This window comes from Sitodiplosis mosellana, unplaced genomic scaffold, assembly GCF_009176505.1.
Source record: "Sitodiplosis mosellana isolate CC-2019 unplaced genomic scaffold, AAFC_SMos_1.0 Smas_scaffold_6191, whole genome shotgun sequence".
In the NCBI taxonomy this organism is placed as follows: domain Eukaryota; kingdom Metazoa; phylum Arthropoda; class Insecta; order Diptera; family Cecidomyiidae; genus Sitodiplosis; species Sitodiplosis mosellana.
In genome coordinates, this window is record NW_022601432.1 from 720,124 (window position 1) to 738,376 (window position 18,253).

Consider the following 18,253-nt stretch of genomic DNA (forward strand, 5'->3'; position numbering starts at 1 on the left):
TGTGTGTCCCTGATTATGATTATTATTCCAATTCACCAACACAAAAATGACATTGTTCACTCTGACAGTTTGCCAAATGCCTCGTTCACATTCAACACGCAAAAACATTTGCTCGTGTCAATTCACAACCAACCAACCAACGAAGGAAAAAAATAATAATACAAAAATAAAACAAAACAAAAGAAGACACAGAAACCAAATCAAACGTAGTATTTGTTTGTATCCGAATCTCTTGACCGGAACGATTGCAACCTTTACTAGACTTTGATTAGTAAACAAAGGAGTCGGGTGGTGTTGTTGTTGTTTTCGTTTATTTTCTTTTTCTTCGTCTCGTTTTTTTTTTCTACGGAAATTCTCTGTAGTCGATTGGAACAAAGCAGACGGCATTTAAATTTGACATGATAACAAAAGTCATATCGTAGCATAAATGTTACTGGTGTTTTGTAAACACAACTCAGATAGACAGAAAGTTAGAAATTTGGCGACCGAAGTCGTCATAACATATTCAACGTAATATTAGATATTTGGTTGGTGTTACTTTTTTTTCCGTCTTCATAATTCATCTTACCGCTGTTGGTTGTGATTGAACCGTTTTATTTTTATTTACCGAAACGAAATTAGGAGAAGATTTAAACCTTCGGGGATAAATAGATAAAAAAAAGAAGAAAAGATAAAGTGATATTTATTCTAAAAGAAACGGGTAAAAGCAAATTAAGTGTGTTGACGTCAATTAATTCCAATATATTATTGAACCGTATTGGCATGTTCTCAGTATAACGAAACATATGAATATGGATCGAGAACAATTTGTAAATGGTGATGAAATCGTTGACTATTGGGGTTATTTGAAAAGTGTAAGTGTTTTTTGACTGTCGCACAATCGGTCACACTCTGCCAATGCATTGGAGGCAACGGCTGTTTTGCAATCGATACAAACTTAATTAAAAAAATTGAACGAAACATAATTTGTGGGTGTTTCGTTCGATTTGTCTATTTTCAATTGCAATTTTTCTACCATACGTAACTAATTGAAATCGATAAATGTTTGATTTTGTTCTCGAAATATTTTTTTTTTTTGCCTCATAGATTGATTGGTATGATCCTTGGTTGATTGCCTTGATGCTTGTTCACGTTGGAACCACAACAGCAGCCATTTGCACACGAAATCATTCACTATTTCAAGTGATTTTATTTTTAGTTTTATGTAAGCTCAACTCATTGCAAATCAATCCAATAATTGCATACAATTGGAATAATAATAAATTTGTTGGTGGTGCATTTCTCTTTGTCTCGCTTTTCAGTGTTATTAGTGTACTTTTCGGAAACAATCAACGAACTGGCCGCTCGGCACTGGAGAACATTTTCCCGTCAACAGTATTTTGACAGCAATGGACTGTTTATATCGACCGTATTCTCAATACCTATCCTACTAAATTGCATGCTTATGATTGTACGTATTCTTTATCCGCTCAATATCTTCTTTTTCTTCTTTGTGCGCTATTTTAACGAAAATCTGGTTTGATTTCGGTGATTCTTTCATTCACAGGGCAACTGGTTGTACAATTCCACACAATTAATGTCAAAATTGAAAGTAGCTCAGCTCAGGGAACAGCGAAAATCCCAACAGAAACTAAAATAGTGATTAACTCAGCTTGGCCGGACATTTTTTTTTCTATGCTGTTGTTGTTTATTTCCATTTTCTAGCCATAAAGTGCCACAATATATGCAACAATAAGGCGATAGTATTTTATAACAAAACCATTTTTTTTCCTGGATTCCTAACCCAAACAAGTCAATTGAACGAGGAGGAGAAGAAGGGAGATATCTCGATGGAGATAAGAGTTGGGCATTTGATCATGAATTCGTTTTCGGCGAAGCTTGAATTTCGATGGAAATGATGTGTTTGTCAACATCTTTGTCGAATGATTCAGTTTTCACCGAAAAATTACCAAATAAATCAACAAATTGATTCATTTGTTCACTCATGTGTGTAGGCTCATACAACCAATTTTTGCTAGTGGCTTTTCTTTGTTGTTGCAATTAGAAAACTGCAAGGATGACAACATCACAACATTTTTTTTTTCGTTTGTTTCCAGTTGAAGTTAATGCTTTTTTAAGTGAATCTTTTCGATTTTAATTTTTTTTTACTGAATTACTCGTTACTATGGTTAATGATGACTAAAAAGAAACCAATCAAAATCCACACGGGGCATCTTACCACAAGTGATTATGAACGGGGACACTCGAGATTTATACTATTTCAATTTAACCTCCTTAAGCGAAATGTGATCCAAAATATTACAGTTTTTGCAGGCGCTAAATGAAAACCATTAAAATTATATATTTGACTCGTATTCGACACAGGTCGAAAACATATTTCAATATAAAATTATAAGTATGTAATAAATTGTTCCATGTAGAAGCAAAAAAAAATGATGATAATAATAAAAGATTCGATTTGCCATGTTTTCGTTCGGTTTTGTTTCTGTTCAATATGTTCATTTGATGTAAATGAATAACAGAAATCAACATAAGCTCTACTACTTTGCGATAATTTGTCACAACCGGTCGCAGTGGGCAACACCAAAGTATTGTCATTGTTGGTTGGTATTGGCGCGAAAGCCAAACGTCAAGCTACAAACGAATGTAAACTTCTCAATCTGCGGTACAGAACATTGACAAAAGATTCGTTTGAAACGAAAAAAGTTCGAAACAAATAATTAGACTGGGATTCAAATAGAAACGCGTAAAAAAAATGGTTGAAAATAAAGCGGAGGAGTATAGTCAGCAGGATCTGCAAGACATGCTGAAAATTTACTACAAACGACTTTTTCCACGCAACAGTTTCTTCCGCTGGCTCACGTACAGTCACAGTAAGTTTAGTTTGTTGTTTTTTTTTCGTTTCTTGTTGAAACAATTGAATGTTACTCAATATTCACATATGGATTCAATTTGAATTGTTTATTCATTAGCTGAGCCATCAATATTCCAAAATCGTGAGTTCTCCTTCACATTGGCCGATGAAGTGTACATTCGATATTTGTCATACGAAAATTTGAACGAATTTGAGAATGATTTGTTTGCGAAAAATCCATTCAAAATTGATATTGGCGCCGTGATGACCATCCGGCCGAAGGATCATCGCGTGGGCAATGTGCAGCCCACACAACGCGAGCTCGTTTTCGATATCGATATGACCGATTATGATGAGGTGCGTACATGCTGTTCGGGTGCTGATGTTTGTCAAAAATGCTGGAAATTCATGGTCATCGCATGTCGTATACTGGACGAATCACTGCGAGGTATGTGCAATATCATTTACACGAATCACTTCAACTTTAGTTCATTGTTTTTAACTGCGCATTTTCTATTTTCTCTCTTGAACACATTCCCGTCATTGCTGCAGAGGACTTCAATTTCGAGCACATTCTATGGGTGTTCAGTGGACGTCGTGGTATCCATTGTTGGGTTTGTGACAAAATCGCCCGTCACCTGGACAATAAAAATCGAAATGCTGTTGCTGAATACTTGAATTTGTTTACATCCCAAAATTCGACCAGTCGTGTTTCATTGCCCGGCGATCGAATGCATCACAGTATGAAGCGTGCCCATCGAATTGTCGAAGCATATTTCGACGAAATTTGTTTAAACGATCAAAACATATTCGGTTCGTCGGAGGGTCGAAAGAAGTTGCTCGAATTAATACAAGATGAAAATACGCGAAAAGAATTGGAAAAAAGTATTATGAGCGTTGAAGCTGGAGATTCAAAGACCGTTTGGGACATAGTAAAGCGATACGTGATTGCAAATCGAAATGTGAAAAAACTCAAATTTCTGATCGAAGAAATTCAAATGTCGATTCTATGTCCACGTTTGGATATTTCTGTGAGTAAAACAGCCAACCATTTACTGAAAGCGCCGTTTTGTGTGCATCCAAAGACCGGCAAAGTATGTGTACCGTTCAATCCATCTGCTGTCAGTAAATTTGATCCAACAACTGTGCCAAAACTTCGGCAGCTCCTCATCGAAGTCGATCAATTTGATAAAAAAGACGAAGAAAATGGCTCCGAAAAAAGTCGCATCGCATTGGTATGTTCGGTTTTCAAGTGAAGAACCGATTTGATTTTGCACTTTTTTTAGACGCAGAAATTCGTTGCAAATACAAATATCTCACCATGTCTCTCCATCTCTTTTTATTCCATCGACAGACATATCGGAAGACTGCAATGTACAAAAGTGTCATCATTTTCGAGGAATTCTTGAGGAAATTGGAATCGAGCCATAAGAATGCTGGAACTAAGTTAGAGATAAGCGATGCTAAAATGGAATTTTAAAGTTTCGTTTTTTACCCTGTGCTACTCTGGCGCCGCATATGTTGTTGCCCGTAGTATTGTGCGCCCGTACAATCAATATGCGATTCCATTTGAAATATGTATTGATTTTGTTGTTTTGAATACAAAGTCTCAATTTTATATTTTGATAAAAATAAAGATGTAAGTTTGGAGCGTTTCAAAACGCCAATTTCAGTTTTTACTTCGTGGCATTTTTTCTTACTGTTCCATTTGTCAGTAATTGTGAGTTCAGACGATTCGTTTTGAGGTTTTTATGATTTTTTTCCATCGGAAAATTTGCGTTGCGGTTTGTTTGTTGAACACACACAAACACTCACGCTAAATTTTTTTTATGTGCTATAATTTCCGCGCTGCAAGTTTCATCAGAGAAGCGAACGAGTGCGGCAAATATGAAAAAAAAGATAAGAGCGAAATGTGTGTGACATGCGAAAGTGAAGTGTATATTTTTCGCAGTGGTTGTTGTCGATTTTTCCTGCAGTCAAGCAATTTCGTACCCATGTAGCTCTAATTACATTGCACGAGAGTGGTCATCAGTCCATTAATTCAGTCACACATTCCAGCTCTCCATTTCATGCATTCAGTTTTTTTTCTTCTTCTTCCATTTCGGGTATGTTTTGAGTTAAAGCTATAATTCCATGCATTTCATATTTTCGGCTTGGCCATTTCTCAGGCGATGAAAACAGGGGCAACAGCAACAAAAACCGCAGGAAAAAATAAAATAAAAACATGCACAACCAAGACAAGCGGAATGAAGGCATTTTTGAATAACAATGAACGCGACGATAGCTCAAATCCATCTGGGGATTGATAGGATTTGTAGATACTTTACGCTTTTCCTTCGAAATGTGGCATTCTCTGTCTCTTTTGCTCTATCTATCTCTCTCTTTCTCTGTGTGTCTCGCATCAACTCGTTTGCTCTGTGTAAATGTGTTCCGATTTCCAATGCAAATTGTGTGTAGTTCTAATTTGCATTTAACCAACGTACGAACAGAGAAAAAAAAACATACGAATGTCAACTAAGTAACCATGGCAAATACTCTCAATTCCAATCCTAGCATCACTTGAAATCTTTGGAATATTCGCTGCTGAACATTTCATTCCATCTGTCTGTCATGCGATGCCACATTGCATCAAGCGAACCGTGTTAAGTGCTTATGTTTTTTCAATCGTAATTTGCATTTTCGCAGCGCAGCTCTTTTATTGCGATACAACGAATTTGACTGGCCACATCAACGTATTGTCCATTTGTGATCTCATCATTTATTCACTAATATTGCTTTTTTAGCTTTGAAGCACTCATCCTCACTCGATTTCATCGGAAATGGTGTAAACAACGGGTTTTTACCCATCACAATAAGTCCATCTCTCGATTCCAACACGACGATGTTGCATGGTCGGTCTGATGTGTACCAAAAAAACATGAGCGCAAGGAACAAAGCAACATCTATCCATGCATTTCTTGTTTTGTCAAACGATGCTTTTTCGTGTACATAAAATTGGAAAGTCGAGGAAATGTACGGAAAACGGTTCTCCCCCATGCATACGAATTGTGTTAGTTGGTTTTCTTTGAACTCGAAACCAAATGATATTGTCGTTGATATGATTCCGACGTTCGATCACATATCACACACACGAATGTAAATATGTTTGCACAGGTGACGTTCAATCGACTGAAATTGTAGCGAAAGTGGTCTGATGTTGCCTGTACTTGTTGCTGCTGCTCTATCGATTACGCAAAAACTTCAAACTCGCAATTTTTGTTCTTTTGAAATCGATACCTACCAAATTAATAAGCAAATGTGAAATGATGGTTTGCATTTCAATCAGCCAAACGAACATTTCCCAATTTCATTCTCATTTTCTCCTTGTGTCTCTCTTTCACTCTCTCACTCCCCTACGAATACAACACATTCATTAAGAAATAATTGAATACAGTCGCATTTTGCTAAAAAAAAGAGTGTTTATGGAATCGGCAAGTGTGTGCTGTCACATGAACTTTCGATGTGTTTATTATTCTAGCGGAACACAATCGAGGGGATGAGCAAGAGAGAGAGAGAGAGAGAGAGAGAGAGAGAGAGAGAGAGAGAGCGATAGAGAGAACCATTGCTACACAACTCGTGAAGTGTCCTGTAAATTGTTTTCAAAAAGCATACTATTTCGAGACTGGTGTGTCTATGTGTGTCATACCCATCCATAGAAGTGTTGTGCTCGACTTCACCCCCTTAGTGCAAACTTGATTTAGTAAAATCGTTTGTAACGTGGCGCATTCAGAAGAAAAAAAAACATGTGAAACGATAAAATGGTTTTCTCATTGGGTTGTGTAGTATACTTCACCACTTTGATGCTGTTCTTTTTTTCCACCCATTCACATTTCAAGATAATTCACTAGTTGACACTGTCACGTGCAAACGCTCTCTACAGCGTGAGGACCCAACTGGTGGGTGTGCAGGTGAAAGAGAAATCAAAAGAGAAAAAAACACACATACACACGCCGCATCGCATCAAAAGCATTTTTTGCACTTATCTCTCCGGCAACAGCGATTTCATCAACCATTTCACTATATCATCAGTCGAACGATTCCTTTTTTTGACAATGAACATCACGTTCTATTTGTTGTATTTCGTTTCGTATGCGCAAATTTCCACCGATAAAATACTAACGGAAGAGCATAAAAAACACACAACTGCGCGTTTATTTTCAAATCGACAAAATGAATTCGATTTACCTGCCTTTTTCGAAGTATCGTGCCGTGAACAAGAAAATTTATTTCATTTTTTTATGGGAAAATTTCAGAAAACTAACCGAACACATTACATTTTGCCATAATACTTGTATGTGATCCATATATTTGGCCAGAAGTTGGCATAATTTATAGGGCTCAGACATGTAAATTGGAAAACGTTTGTTTTTTTTTTCTCACCAAGTTCGTTTCATCGTCCAATTCCCATTGGCGAGAGCATTAGCCAAGATTCTTGTCCTCTTGTCTGAAAATGCAAAAAGTCAACCCTTCACTACGTTTTTCTTTTGCTTTCCAAGAGCTGGGTAATATTATCGCTTTTCATTGGAACGAATCTAGATTAAACAGTGTTGCGAGATAAGCAAAACGTAAAATCAATATTTTTAAACTGATTGTTGTGAGAAAAAAAGTGCACCCATTTTCTGATGCAATAAAAATCGTGTACTTAATGTTCGCCTCCGGGTTTCTTATCTTTTATTAGATTCAGCATCTCTCTAAATATCTATGCACATACACTCCTTCTCTTTGTCTTCCTCTCTCTCTGCCAGAGATGACTTTAGCGCACTCAAGTATAGCTACAGCGCACCCGAGTTTTTACTTTAGCTTTTTGGCCAGGATTTTTTTTAAATAATATTTTGTGTAACGAAGAAGAGCTTACATTTTCTGCCCCCGGTATTCGCATTGTGTGGTCATATGCACCTAGTAATTACGCACATTGGCTCAATTTCGCAATATTACGCAATTTCTACTTTTGGGGATTTTTTCTTCATATTTTACTAATATAAATGTGGTTTTTCAAAAACTGTTCTTTGTTATGTTATACAAAATATTGATACAAAGTTTTTTTGACCAAAATGGTGAAATATAACGAAGAAAAAAACAAAACAAAAAACATCACAAATACTTGGGTGCGCTGTAGCGTACTTGGTCGCGCTAAAGTCATCTCTGCTCTCTGCCTCTACCTTTCCAAGTAATACAGACTGTCTTTGGAAAATATTCGTCGCAATTGGTTATATGACATTGGTCAGTTCATTAAACACCATTTTTTGGCGTTGAATTAAACAAAAAACGGAAAATTTGACGGTACATTAAAATAGATACATTTTGCTGATTGTCAAGTTTGCGATAATTTGCAAAGAAGACGAGAAAATGAAACATTTCCCATAAATCAACCACTCATCGTTTAAATTATTTTTCATGAAACGTTTGCTGTCATTTGCATTCAAGCGTCTGGAATAAACCGGATCATATTTAACGCACAGATGAATCAAACTAAGTTGTTTATTCAATTTCATTTTTCTGCTGCTCTCTACCAATGAACTAAGTCTTGCGCTCGACACCATATCTCATCCCAGTTAGAAAACGTTCAATCAATAAATGGTAATAAAATAGACTGTGCAAAGCATTCATTGCAAGCATATTTTATTTATTCTCGAGAAGAAGAAGAAACAAAATCAGTAAGTCGATGCTGAGACGAAGAAACTGTTTCCTTTCCTTATTTCCACTTAAATTAGATTTTTTTTCTCTCTCATTCTTGACATTTTATTTCTCTAGCTGTGCTCATGTATAAACGTGGATTTTTCTAGATCAATATTTAAAATCGGATTGTGTTAATTCCTTCCGACTGCGTTTCACAGTTTCAATGAATTCAATGATGAGTCGACCATTCCTTTCGACCAGTTTACTTAACAACAATATAAACATGACAATAACGACTTCATTGTATCTCTTATTGTATTCATATTTTCTGCGTCATCGTTCAAAATTACATCTTTAATATATTTATGCCAGGCACAAATCGTATTCTTTGATCAAACAGAGGCACTGTTTTCCGTGTACAAATTTGTAATGACTAAATGTGTACAATGATGGCCGTCATCATCGTTGAATTGATGCGTTGATTCCGTCTTTTGATGATCATTTTAATTCTCGTATCAAATATTAACTGAATCAAATGAATACTTGGTTTATTTGATTTTTATGGAACTTCATCTTGGCTCCTGATTGACAAAGAGAAAACAACGCAAAAATCAAATAAACATCTATGTTTTCCAACATGAAATAGATCAAGCTTAAATTGTAATTAGCAATTATATTAGCTTGAATGCGTCGCGTTAAGACATCCTTTGAGTTTGTTGAGATTAATTTCTGTCGCTCAACCGATTCACTTCGTTTCTTCTGTCGTTTTTTTTCTTCTCCCATTGCTGTTGTTGCAACTGAAACTTTTTCTGATTTAAGATGTCTGAGAAAAGCGAAGAAAGATTAAATTTTGTCTCCTTACATTCATCATTATTATGTACATGTATAAACGGTCGGCGGTCACTGAATTTGTTTATTGCAGCTCATTCCAGATTCGCACATTGTATACGGATTAACTCGGCAAATAAAATAGAGTAGGAGAAAGCCGGGCGAGAGGAGAGAGATGGCGATAGAGTGAGAGCAAAAGAGGAATGTGTCTGTATGTCACGGTCATTCTCTCACACTCGCGATGTAGCACGGCATTTTCATTTCAAGCTTGTGCAATCAAAATTGATGGTGTGATTGACATTGAATGTCGTTTCTAAACTGTTGTGTAAACAGTTAGAATGCATGATTTCAAATGCTTTGTAAATATTTTCCCTGAAAAAAAAACGCACACATTTTCTAATTTAGATGAAGCAGAAAAAAAAACATATTTTCAATTGGATTTCCATTTCATTTTTATTTGGGTGACAAACAACAATTTGGATTATCTCAATATAAATGTCGCAATGATTTTCAGCGAATGCGAATTTCAGAACGCAGGCATTCGCTTGTTTCACCGGAGACAGTTTTGAAATTTAAAGCGGACTGCAAATAATGTTGCTTCTTTTGATTCAATGTAATCAAGAAGTGGCAACGGATACAATAATTGTCCGTACACGTGTGAATTGATATTGATGACGAATTGAATTTTTCCACTATAGAAAATGTTCAGAATGTATTGACATTGAGCCAATACGCACTAGGTCACATGAAAGGTGTAAAAAACGATTGAAATTCTTGAATTTCGAAGCGAATCAAGCTGAAAGAAAATAGCTCAATGGGAATAACAGCGTATAGTAATAACTTCTTTTATGAAGTTTTGATGGATTTTTATTTTTTAGCTTTCCCTTCTTCTTCTTCTCCTTCTTCAATACAATGTATATGATTGAGTGCGCAGAATATCAATTTGCAGATCTTCGATCGGGATTTTAATACTAGCTATTGAGGAGACTGTTTTCTTATAATCTAGTTGTGTAATCTAATTCATTCATTTTGGCACATTTTCCTATTCATTACAAATGAGATTCAACTGTTAGTGTCATACTTCGATTCAAAGAGAGTTCTCCATCATCATTGGCGGGTTGATTTGAAGTCTATTGTTATCACTGCCAATGCCCAAATATGCGATCGTACCGGAACCATTGAAAACAATTTCAGTTGGATCGTCTGATGATCGGTTATGCTCTTGTTTACCCATTTCGATCAGTTTGGACAGGCCATAAATCGAGCCTTTGTTTGGATTCATGAATTGCACTTGAATTTTGAATTTTCGGTTTGAGTCCAACAACACGGCCGTTGCAAATCGATGCGTATGTACCGTGTTGACTTCATTTTTTCCGTCAACAAAGGGCACAATGTTGAAGCCTTCTCGTAGCAAGACCGTGTATTCGCTTCCGTTGTCTTCCTTACTTTTTAGTATCGCCAATTGGCCGTAGATGGCATCGCCTTCTCGGCTTTTATTTCCGAAATCTCAATAAATTGGCGCTAAACCAATGGCACTCAACGTAATCTTCTCGTTTGTAATGATATTCAAAATTTCGGTCGATCCAATGTACCAGTTCCGAAATAACCGAAACGTACCGCTGTCTCCTTGGCGTACCACACAACCTTAAATTTAATACAAACAAGTAAGAATATAGCATAAAAAAACGTCTTAAAAAATTTCACACCTTATGTGGAGTAACGCAAGTAACGCAAGCAACGTCGAATGGAGTATCGCGTGTCATCAGAATGTTGATGATGTTTCGGTATGTATTTTTTGTCAAAACAGCATCGAACATGTTCAGTACTTCTCGGATTTTATTTCGAGACATCGACTCAAAATCGAAACATTCGATCAAATCCCCGATCTCCTGTACAATGTCGTCCATGCTTTCGGGGCCAATTTGTCGTGCTTCGCATGCGGTTTGTGCCCATTGCACACAAATGCCAACCAAATCCATTTCGACGTACAATTGCTTTATTTGCAGAATGTGCTTGAACTCATCGCGCGTACTCTTGACAACGCTTTCCTCTGACAACAAAACCGGTGCACTGATTTCGCATGAAGACTTCAATTCGGTCAAATCGTGCAGCAGAGCCAATTCGTAGAATGTGATGAAATTGTCGGTCGATAGATTTTTCTTTAAACTATTTTCATATTCATTCAATCCAATTTGATACATATTGGACAAATGAAGCACTTCCTTTTCGTTTTCATTGTTCAAAGTGAGTTCAACTTCAGTGAGATAGAACAGTTGTAGGAATTGTTTGCATGCTTTGGCTATAACCGGCAACCGCACATCACCTTCCTCCGGCAGAGAACCATAGAACATCGCATGAAATGCTTTACTTTGTGCAGCCAGAATAATTTCGTGTGCCGGCACACGAACTTCACTTTGACGATCATCCGAAATGAAATGAACATCAGCCGATTTTTCGTCCAAAAAATAGGCTTCGAATGCAGTTTCTCTGTTCATGGCTATGTTTGACGTTTCACGATCCTACGATTTGTGACAGTTGTTGAATTTGTCTGAAATTTTCGATGAAATTTTGACTACTGATGTAATTGTTAATTTCGATATTCCAAGAATCGAAAATAAATACTCACAATCCAGACTGTTGAAATTCTGCGATCTGGAACAATCCGCAATCTGCTGTGTTGTTTCGCGCTCTGCTGTGTGTGATGATGCTATCTCGACTGCACAATTCGTCTATGGTTCGTCTGTCATATTTTGGCAGCAAACACCGTATATTGAACGGTCTGTTGTTTGTTTGGCCAAAAATACACAGACAAGTTTCACATTATGCTTCGTTTAGATCAACGGTGGTAAAAATCCATTTTAGTCTTCAAATACGTCAACTCAAATTCTGTCATTAGAATAAATGCGTGAAACCAATTTAAATTTTTTTTTAAGTCATTGGTTTTACACCTCTTCTACCTTTAATTTTGGCAGATTTCTTTCTACTAGCCACTTGCTGAAATCGTTTGTTTTGTTTATTTAAATGACATGAGTATGCGCACAACATTGATTCAGCTCATGCAATGTGAAGCCTACAACCACAATCAAGTGAAATATGCGATGAGACGAAACATAAGAGTTGTCGGCTCAACGATATCGATAGAATATTACTTTGGTTAGAGGGGGATGCAATGTAAAACATCATTCAGCATCGCACGGATACACCAGAAAATGAAAGTGAAGAGACGAGCGATATGGCATGAATGTGACTTTTTTCTGTGTGTATGGAAGAAAAAGCAGAACATGCGACGAATATTTGAAGTAAACAATTCATTAAATCTCCTGAAACCAAAACTGAAAACAATGACAGCATCAAAACGTCGACACACATTGCGAATTGTCTGTTAAATGTTTGAAGATTGAAGAATTGAATCACTTTTATATCGTGATTTAGATTGATTTTTTTTGTTATCAAAACTCAAATGTCTGAATATAAGGTAATAATATTTGTTGGTGGAGCAAGCAGCATCTCTGCTTGAAAATTGAATTAACAATCAACCAAGCGACATTGTAGATATTTGGTCCATGTCCGTTGTCACCTCTAAATGTAACGGTTTTTCGCCTCTGGATGAAAAATGTGCTGGCGAATAGAAACAAAAATGGGCCGAAAAATATAAAGCGAGAGACGCAAAATGCACGACAACGACGAAGAAGAAAAAACCCAACAGCAAGTAGTGGAAAACAGTGCAAGTGTGTGCAAGCATGAACATCGAACAGTAGTAGTTGATGTGAGCAGATTTGTTGATTTGAATATGCAAATTTGCCTTCGAATAAAATCCAAATAACGCAATGTGGAGCGCAAATGTGAGAAAACCACATACACACCGCCCGACCTTCTCTCTCAATCATACCTTTAGTGCAAAAGCATTTATTGCCCTCCTTAACGCGAAAGCCATCTATTCGGTGAGAACATGAAAACAAACAAAGTGACTCCAGCTGCCAACCGATATATGAATCGGTGGAAATAAAGGCAGTGTATAAAAAATGTGCCAAACAAAACGAACTACAGCGTTTCCTCTACATAGAGATTTTATTGTATTACAACTCTGTATGGATCAATTTGTTTGTTTTCATGTTCAAACTGAACAGATGGCGCTCGCTTTAGGTAGGAAAATAAATGCTTTTGCACTAACCGTATGCTCTCAATCCGTCGTACTACGGCGAGCAAGAGTAAACATTGTTTTTAGCCTGCTTTTCTTCAGCCACTGCACATTTGCTTGTGAGTTTCTCGTTGTTCGGCAACGGCGGCCGCCACCGCTTCGGTTCTTGAATGAAGCGAAGGAAAAAAAAGCAGTTGCTTATTATTCAGAGCTGCAAAGCTAAATGCAGTGTGTTTACTTGCAAAAAATCGCCGATTGTTGAGTACACACACACACATAATACATGAGCAAATGCAACGAAATTGAATTTACGCCTTTTGCCTGATAAAATCGCTTATCCATCATCTGAAACAGTCCGTTGGCGAGTCTTAGACTTCGTGTTGTTTTATTATTTAAGTTTTTTATTTCTTTCTACTTTTTCATTGCAATTTTGCCCTGCTAGCAGGTAGAGAAAGGGAAAAAACGCAATGCAAAGCAAAGGAAAAGAAAAATCGAAACTTTCTTGCGGCATTTTTAATCGTTCAACTCAAATCGAAATAATCTAAGATCCAGAGAATTTCTTGTATTGCCCCCTTATTTTGTTTGTTGCATTTTTTTTTCTTCTTTCGGTTTATATTGTTTCAGATACAATTTCCGTCGCATTGGCTGGCTTTCGTTCTCTGAACGGAGCGAGAGTGTTTGTCGTTTGGTCAAAGATAAATTGCAGTCGCGCGCGCAAGCACAAGCGCCAAGCGGTGTCTGTACATGTGCAATTTATTCGCAGAACGATTTGCAATGCACAACACCAAGCTCATTAAATATTATCTCATCGCGAAATTAACAACACTAAGTGCTTTGTAAATTGGTTTTGGTTTTGCTGCGCTTTAGTTTGAAATCTTTTAGCGAATACGATAAGAATCAACGAAAACGCAAATCCGCATTAAGATTAAGAATAAGTTTTTCCATTCGAAATAACCGAATATCACTTACAGCTTAAATTTTCATTTGCGATGCTCGATGCATGAAGGACAGAGAAAGACAGAAATGTGTATGTGTGTGTTTGTTCGCACGAGGAGCAATGACACTGTTGCATTTCCTTCATTTACACTTCCTTTCTATCTTTGGATTTCTTTCATTCGAATCGTTTAAAATGTCGCATTTATTTATTGTATAAATTTGTCACTTTATTGGCGATGCTCGGCAATGTCTTTGAGTCTCGCGTTCTCCCTCTCTCTCTCTCGCTCTCTTTCCCTCTCTCTCTCTCTGTTTTCCGCTCTCATTCTCGCACTCAGACTTGGCGTTGTGATTCACAGTTCGCTTTGTAACCGTATAATTTTTGCATTCGCCCGTTCGACAAGTCGGAGACACATTCGAACAGTGATAAATTTTGCAAGACGCCTCCAGATGACTGGTGTTAAATTGTGCCGATAATACTAACCAAGCATGACGCCTAATTGCAATAAATTTCGCATCAAAACATTTCATTTTGCTTCCAAAGAACGATTTGTCTTTAAAATTGGTTCACGATACACATTTTTTTTTTACGTTTTATTTTGCGCTGATGAGCGCACTCGCGCTCATTCATTCCGTTCTGCCAAAACGGAATTATATATAGCCAGCGATGGGTCTGACGCATGATGATTAGATAAGCTTGGGAAGAAAACAGGCAATTCATGTAAAAGATTGCAATTAAAATGTTCACGATCTTAATTAGAGATATGACGACGTCGAATTTACTGCACATAATTGGTGTATTCAGAAAGCGTGAGGCAAGCAAGCAAAGGACCGATCGGCACAATTCATCATTTCGACATCGATGTTCTTTGAAAATTTCACACACAAAAAATATCTCGCCGGACCGTTGCTTCTCTTCACGGTGTTTGTGTGTGTTTTTTTTTTTTACTCTGCAAAACAAATCTTTTAAACGGTTTTTCTTCCGTTCGAGAAATGTTTGCCATTGGAATATATAAATATCAATTCAGACGCGCAAAGAGCAACTAGTAAATGGGATGCAGTAGCAGCCGCAGCAGCAGCGCATTTATAAAAGTGCGCAACCGAAAGTGTGAGGAGAGCATCTTTGAGAGTGTTAGACAGACAGAGAGGGAAAAACCTTTTTTTCCACTCAAATGCTTTGGATTTAGATAAAATAAGGCTCTTATAAGCCATTGTTCGGGACCCAGTCAAGAACGCTTGTTCACGAGCAGTTAATGCATTCAGCAGACAATGTTCGCTACTTTTTTTTTCCTTCTCTCTCTCTCTCTCTCTTCTTTCGTCGAATAACGCTATCAGTGTAATAGATTTTGCTGTTCAAATATCAATATACAATTGAAAAACGATCTCTCACTCGTTCACTCAAGTAGTGAATTGGAAATTTCTTCTTTCTTGCAATCAATGTTGGGGCTGCTCTGCACCCAATGCGTCAACGATTTCTTTTCAGTTGTTTTTTTTCTTCTATCTTTTGGTATTTTTATACATTGAAAAACTCCTCTATTGACCGCTTCAGGTCACCGCAGTCTCGCAATTCAAAATGCACTCGTCGATTTCGCCCGAGTGATAAGGCTGATTTACATTTCTTTGCGTTCGAGGCAAATGCAGCCATTTACGAAAGCACTACTGCACAGTACATTGCTATGCCATAATTTTGCGTCTGCAATTTTGGGTCGTGTTGCGTTTTGCTAAACATTGGTCTTGAGAATAAGTAGGGATTTGTTTTGCTTGTGATTCAGTGGATCTGCAGCGCATCGATCCATTGAATAAATAACAAGATGTGGCTGAAATTGTTTTTTTTCTCTCTCGGCAAATCCAATATGTATTATTAGCACTAGACTCTGTCGATGCATTAAAAATTGATGAAACGAACGGAGTGTAATGCGATGAGATGAACTTTTGCCCCAAATGAACGCACCGTGCATGGTATAACGTTCAATATTATCACAAAATTGAGCAAATATGTCAAAATTCAGCCATAAATCACACGAAAAATATCGGTATATGTATAAGTTTCTGTGCACCGTGCGTTCCAGGAGAATGAAAATTCAAAGATAGGATTCAGGCGGCAAGTGGAACCGTGCGCGAACATGAGGGGATGGAATTATTTGCAATGCTGCATTTATTGGATTTCGCTGAATGTTGAGATACTTAATCCGATGCTACTTCGGTTTAGCACAACGCCAACAACATACACTGCGTCAGCATCACGCGGAATTCAATTGTGTGTGTGTGTGTGTATGTATGTATGTATGTATCTAACGAATTTCACAGACCACCACCGATTCAGCATCGGAACTCATGCATGGAAGCAGGTTGCTGCTCTCCATTGAACGAATGAGCTCAGAACAATCGACAAAACTGTAACACATTAAATACGGCGGCGTTAGAAAAATAGCAGTTTGTATTGTTTGCCAAAGCGTTTATATCAGTGGATGTGTAAATACTGATTAGGAAATCCCCACAAAACTATACGCAATAACGTCGATGTGGTAAAGCTCTATTTTCATTTAATATATATATATACAGATCGACGATTGTTCTGTATTAAATTGTCTGCATTTTACTTTCTTCGGTAAATGAAAAGAATAAATAGAGCAACAAAATCTAGAAATGCTTTTGCGTTACATTTAATCGAAATTCATATGATGATGTTGGGGGCGTAGCATGGAAACGTGTAATAAACAACGTGTACCACACTTGAATTGGGTGTCGTAATTGAAAATTTTCTTTGCTTCTGCACATTCAGTGTCTATGCCGGCTCTTTGAAAGCTTAGTAGCCATTTTGGTTGGAAGAATGTTTACACGAGTTTCAAAAAAAAAGCCAATAAACTTAATATGCTTGGGCTATTTTTTTTTGTCAGCGGACGGAGAATGGTTTAATCGAGAGAGAGAGAGAGAGAGAGAGAGAGAGATAGAGAGAGAGGGAGAGAGAGAGAGAGCATTAACAGGGCTTTAATTTTTCAAAGTAATAAAACACAGTTGAAATGGAGAGACAGATTCAAACCGAGATTCAAAAAATTGAGAAAATTCTGTATCAGATTGTTGTGTTTTTTGGTGAATGAAATGTTGCAATGGCAATATCTATTTCGTTATTAAACTAATGATTGACGAATAAGTTACTTAATAGAAAATTCCCTCGATGCCAGATGTTTGATGCATCATAGATAACGATGCATGCATGATGTTTGCATCTCATGGGATGGGATGAGATGGGATGGGATGGGACAGCACAACCAAGGAAATATCCAAAATATGAAGTTTCAAAAACATTAGCATTCCAGTTGTGTAGATGTTTATATGGTATTGGTGAAATAGAATGCGTCAGATGTGTTTGCGTATTGTTTGGCGGAGCGAGAAAGAGAGGGAGAGCACAAAATATGAGATTGTTAGTTGATGCTGGAAATGTACAGCTGAAAATTGGATTGGTGCTTCCTTCCGATGGCAAAACAGAAGAAAAAACAATAAGAACAAAACAAAAATACGCACCATACAACCGAATCACGACAAAATCGACGAGGGGCTTTTGAATGCTGAGAAAGAAATATATCGTCTGCATATCATGTTCTTGGAAGTGGCTCATCTAACCGAAATACGATGATTTCAAATGAATTCCATTAGTTTCATTGCATGAATTGCTCACACGATGTGGACATACGAACCGTTATTCCATCTCATTTTGGGAAGCTATCGTAAAACATTCAAATCGTTCTATCGATTTGGTTTTCCTTTCTCTATCTTTCACTCATTCCTCATCTATCTCTCTCTCTCTCTCTCTCTCTCTCTCTCTCTCTCTCTCTCTCTCTCTCTCT

The 18,253-nt window shown here is 37.2% G+C and overlaps 3 protein-coding genes across 4 annotated transcripts; 2 read left to right on the forward strand and 1 right to left on the reverse strand.

Moving 5' to 3' along the window:
* Positions 1–92: 92 nt before the first annotated feature.
* Positions 93–2,471, forward strand: LOC129576598 (transmembrane protein 18). 2 transcript variants are annotated; one of them, XM_055461884.1, is made up of 5 exons: positions 93–527; positions 622–854; positions 1,087–1,204; positions 1,302–1,450; positions 1,547–2,471. In XM_055461884.1, the coding sequence occupies exons 2-5, from the start codon at positions 786–788 to the stop codon at positions 1,637–1,639; spliced, it is 429 nt and encodes a 142-aa protein (XP_055317859.1). In that variant the 5' UTR covers positions 93–527; positions 622–785; the 3' UTR covers positions 1,640–2,471. The 2 variants fall into 2 exon arrangements, with proteins under 2 accessions (XP_055317859.1, XP_055317858.1); XM_055461883.1 differs by having other exon boundaries at positions 285–854.
* Positions 2,471–4,533, forward strand: LOC129576596 (DNA primase small subunit). The gene is made up of 4 exons (XM_055461881.1): positions 2,471–2,873; positions 2,973–3,302; positions 3,407–4,089; positions 4,209–4,533. The coding sequence occupies exons 1-4, from the start codon at positions 2,756–2,758 to the stop codon at positions 4,332–4,334; spliced, it is 1,257 nt and encodes a 418-aa protein (XP_055317856.1). The 5' UTR covers positions 2,471–2,755; the 3' UTR covers positions 4,335–4,533.
* A 5,648-nt stretch (positions 4,534–10,181) lies between these two features.
* Positions 10,182–12,239, reverse strand: LOC129576599 (BTB/POZ domain-containing protein 2-like). The gene is made up of 3 exons (XM_055461885.1): positions 11,964–12,239; positions 11,044–11,885; positions 10,182–10,981 (listed from the first exon to the last, which is right to left on the reverse strand). Exons 2-3 carry the CDS (start codon positions 11,830–11,832, stop codon positions 10,904–10,906), a joined length of 867 nt encoding a protein of 288 aa, XP_055317860.1. The 5' UTR covers positions 11,833–11,885; positions 11,964–12,239; the 3' UTR covers positions 10,182–10,903.
* Between the last annotated feature and the right edge of the window lie 6,014 nt (positions 12,240–18,253).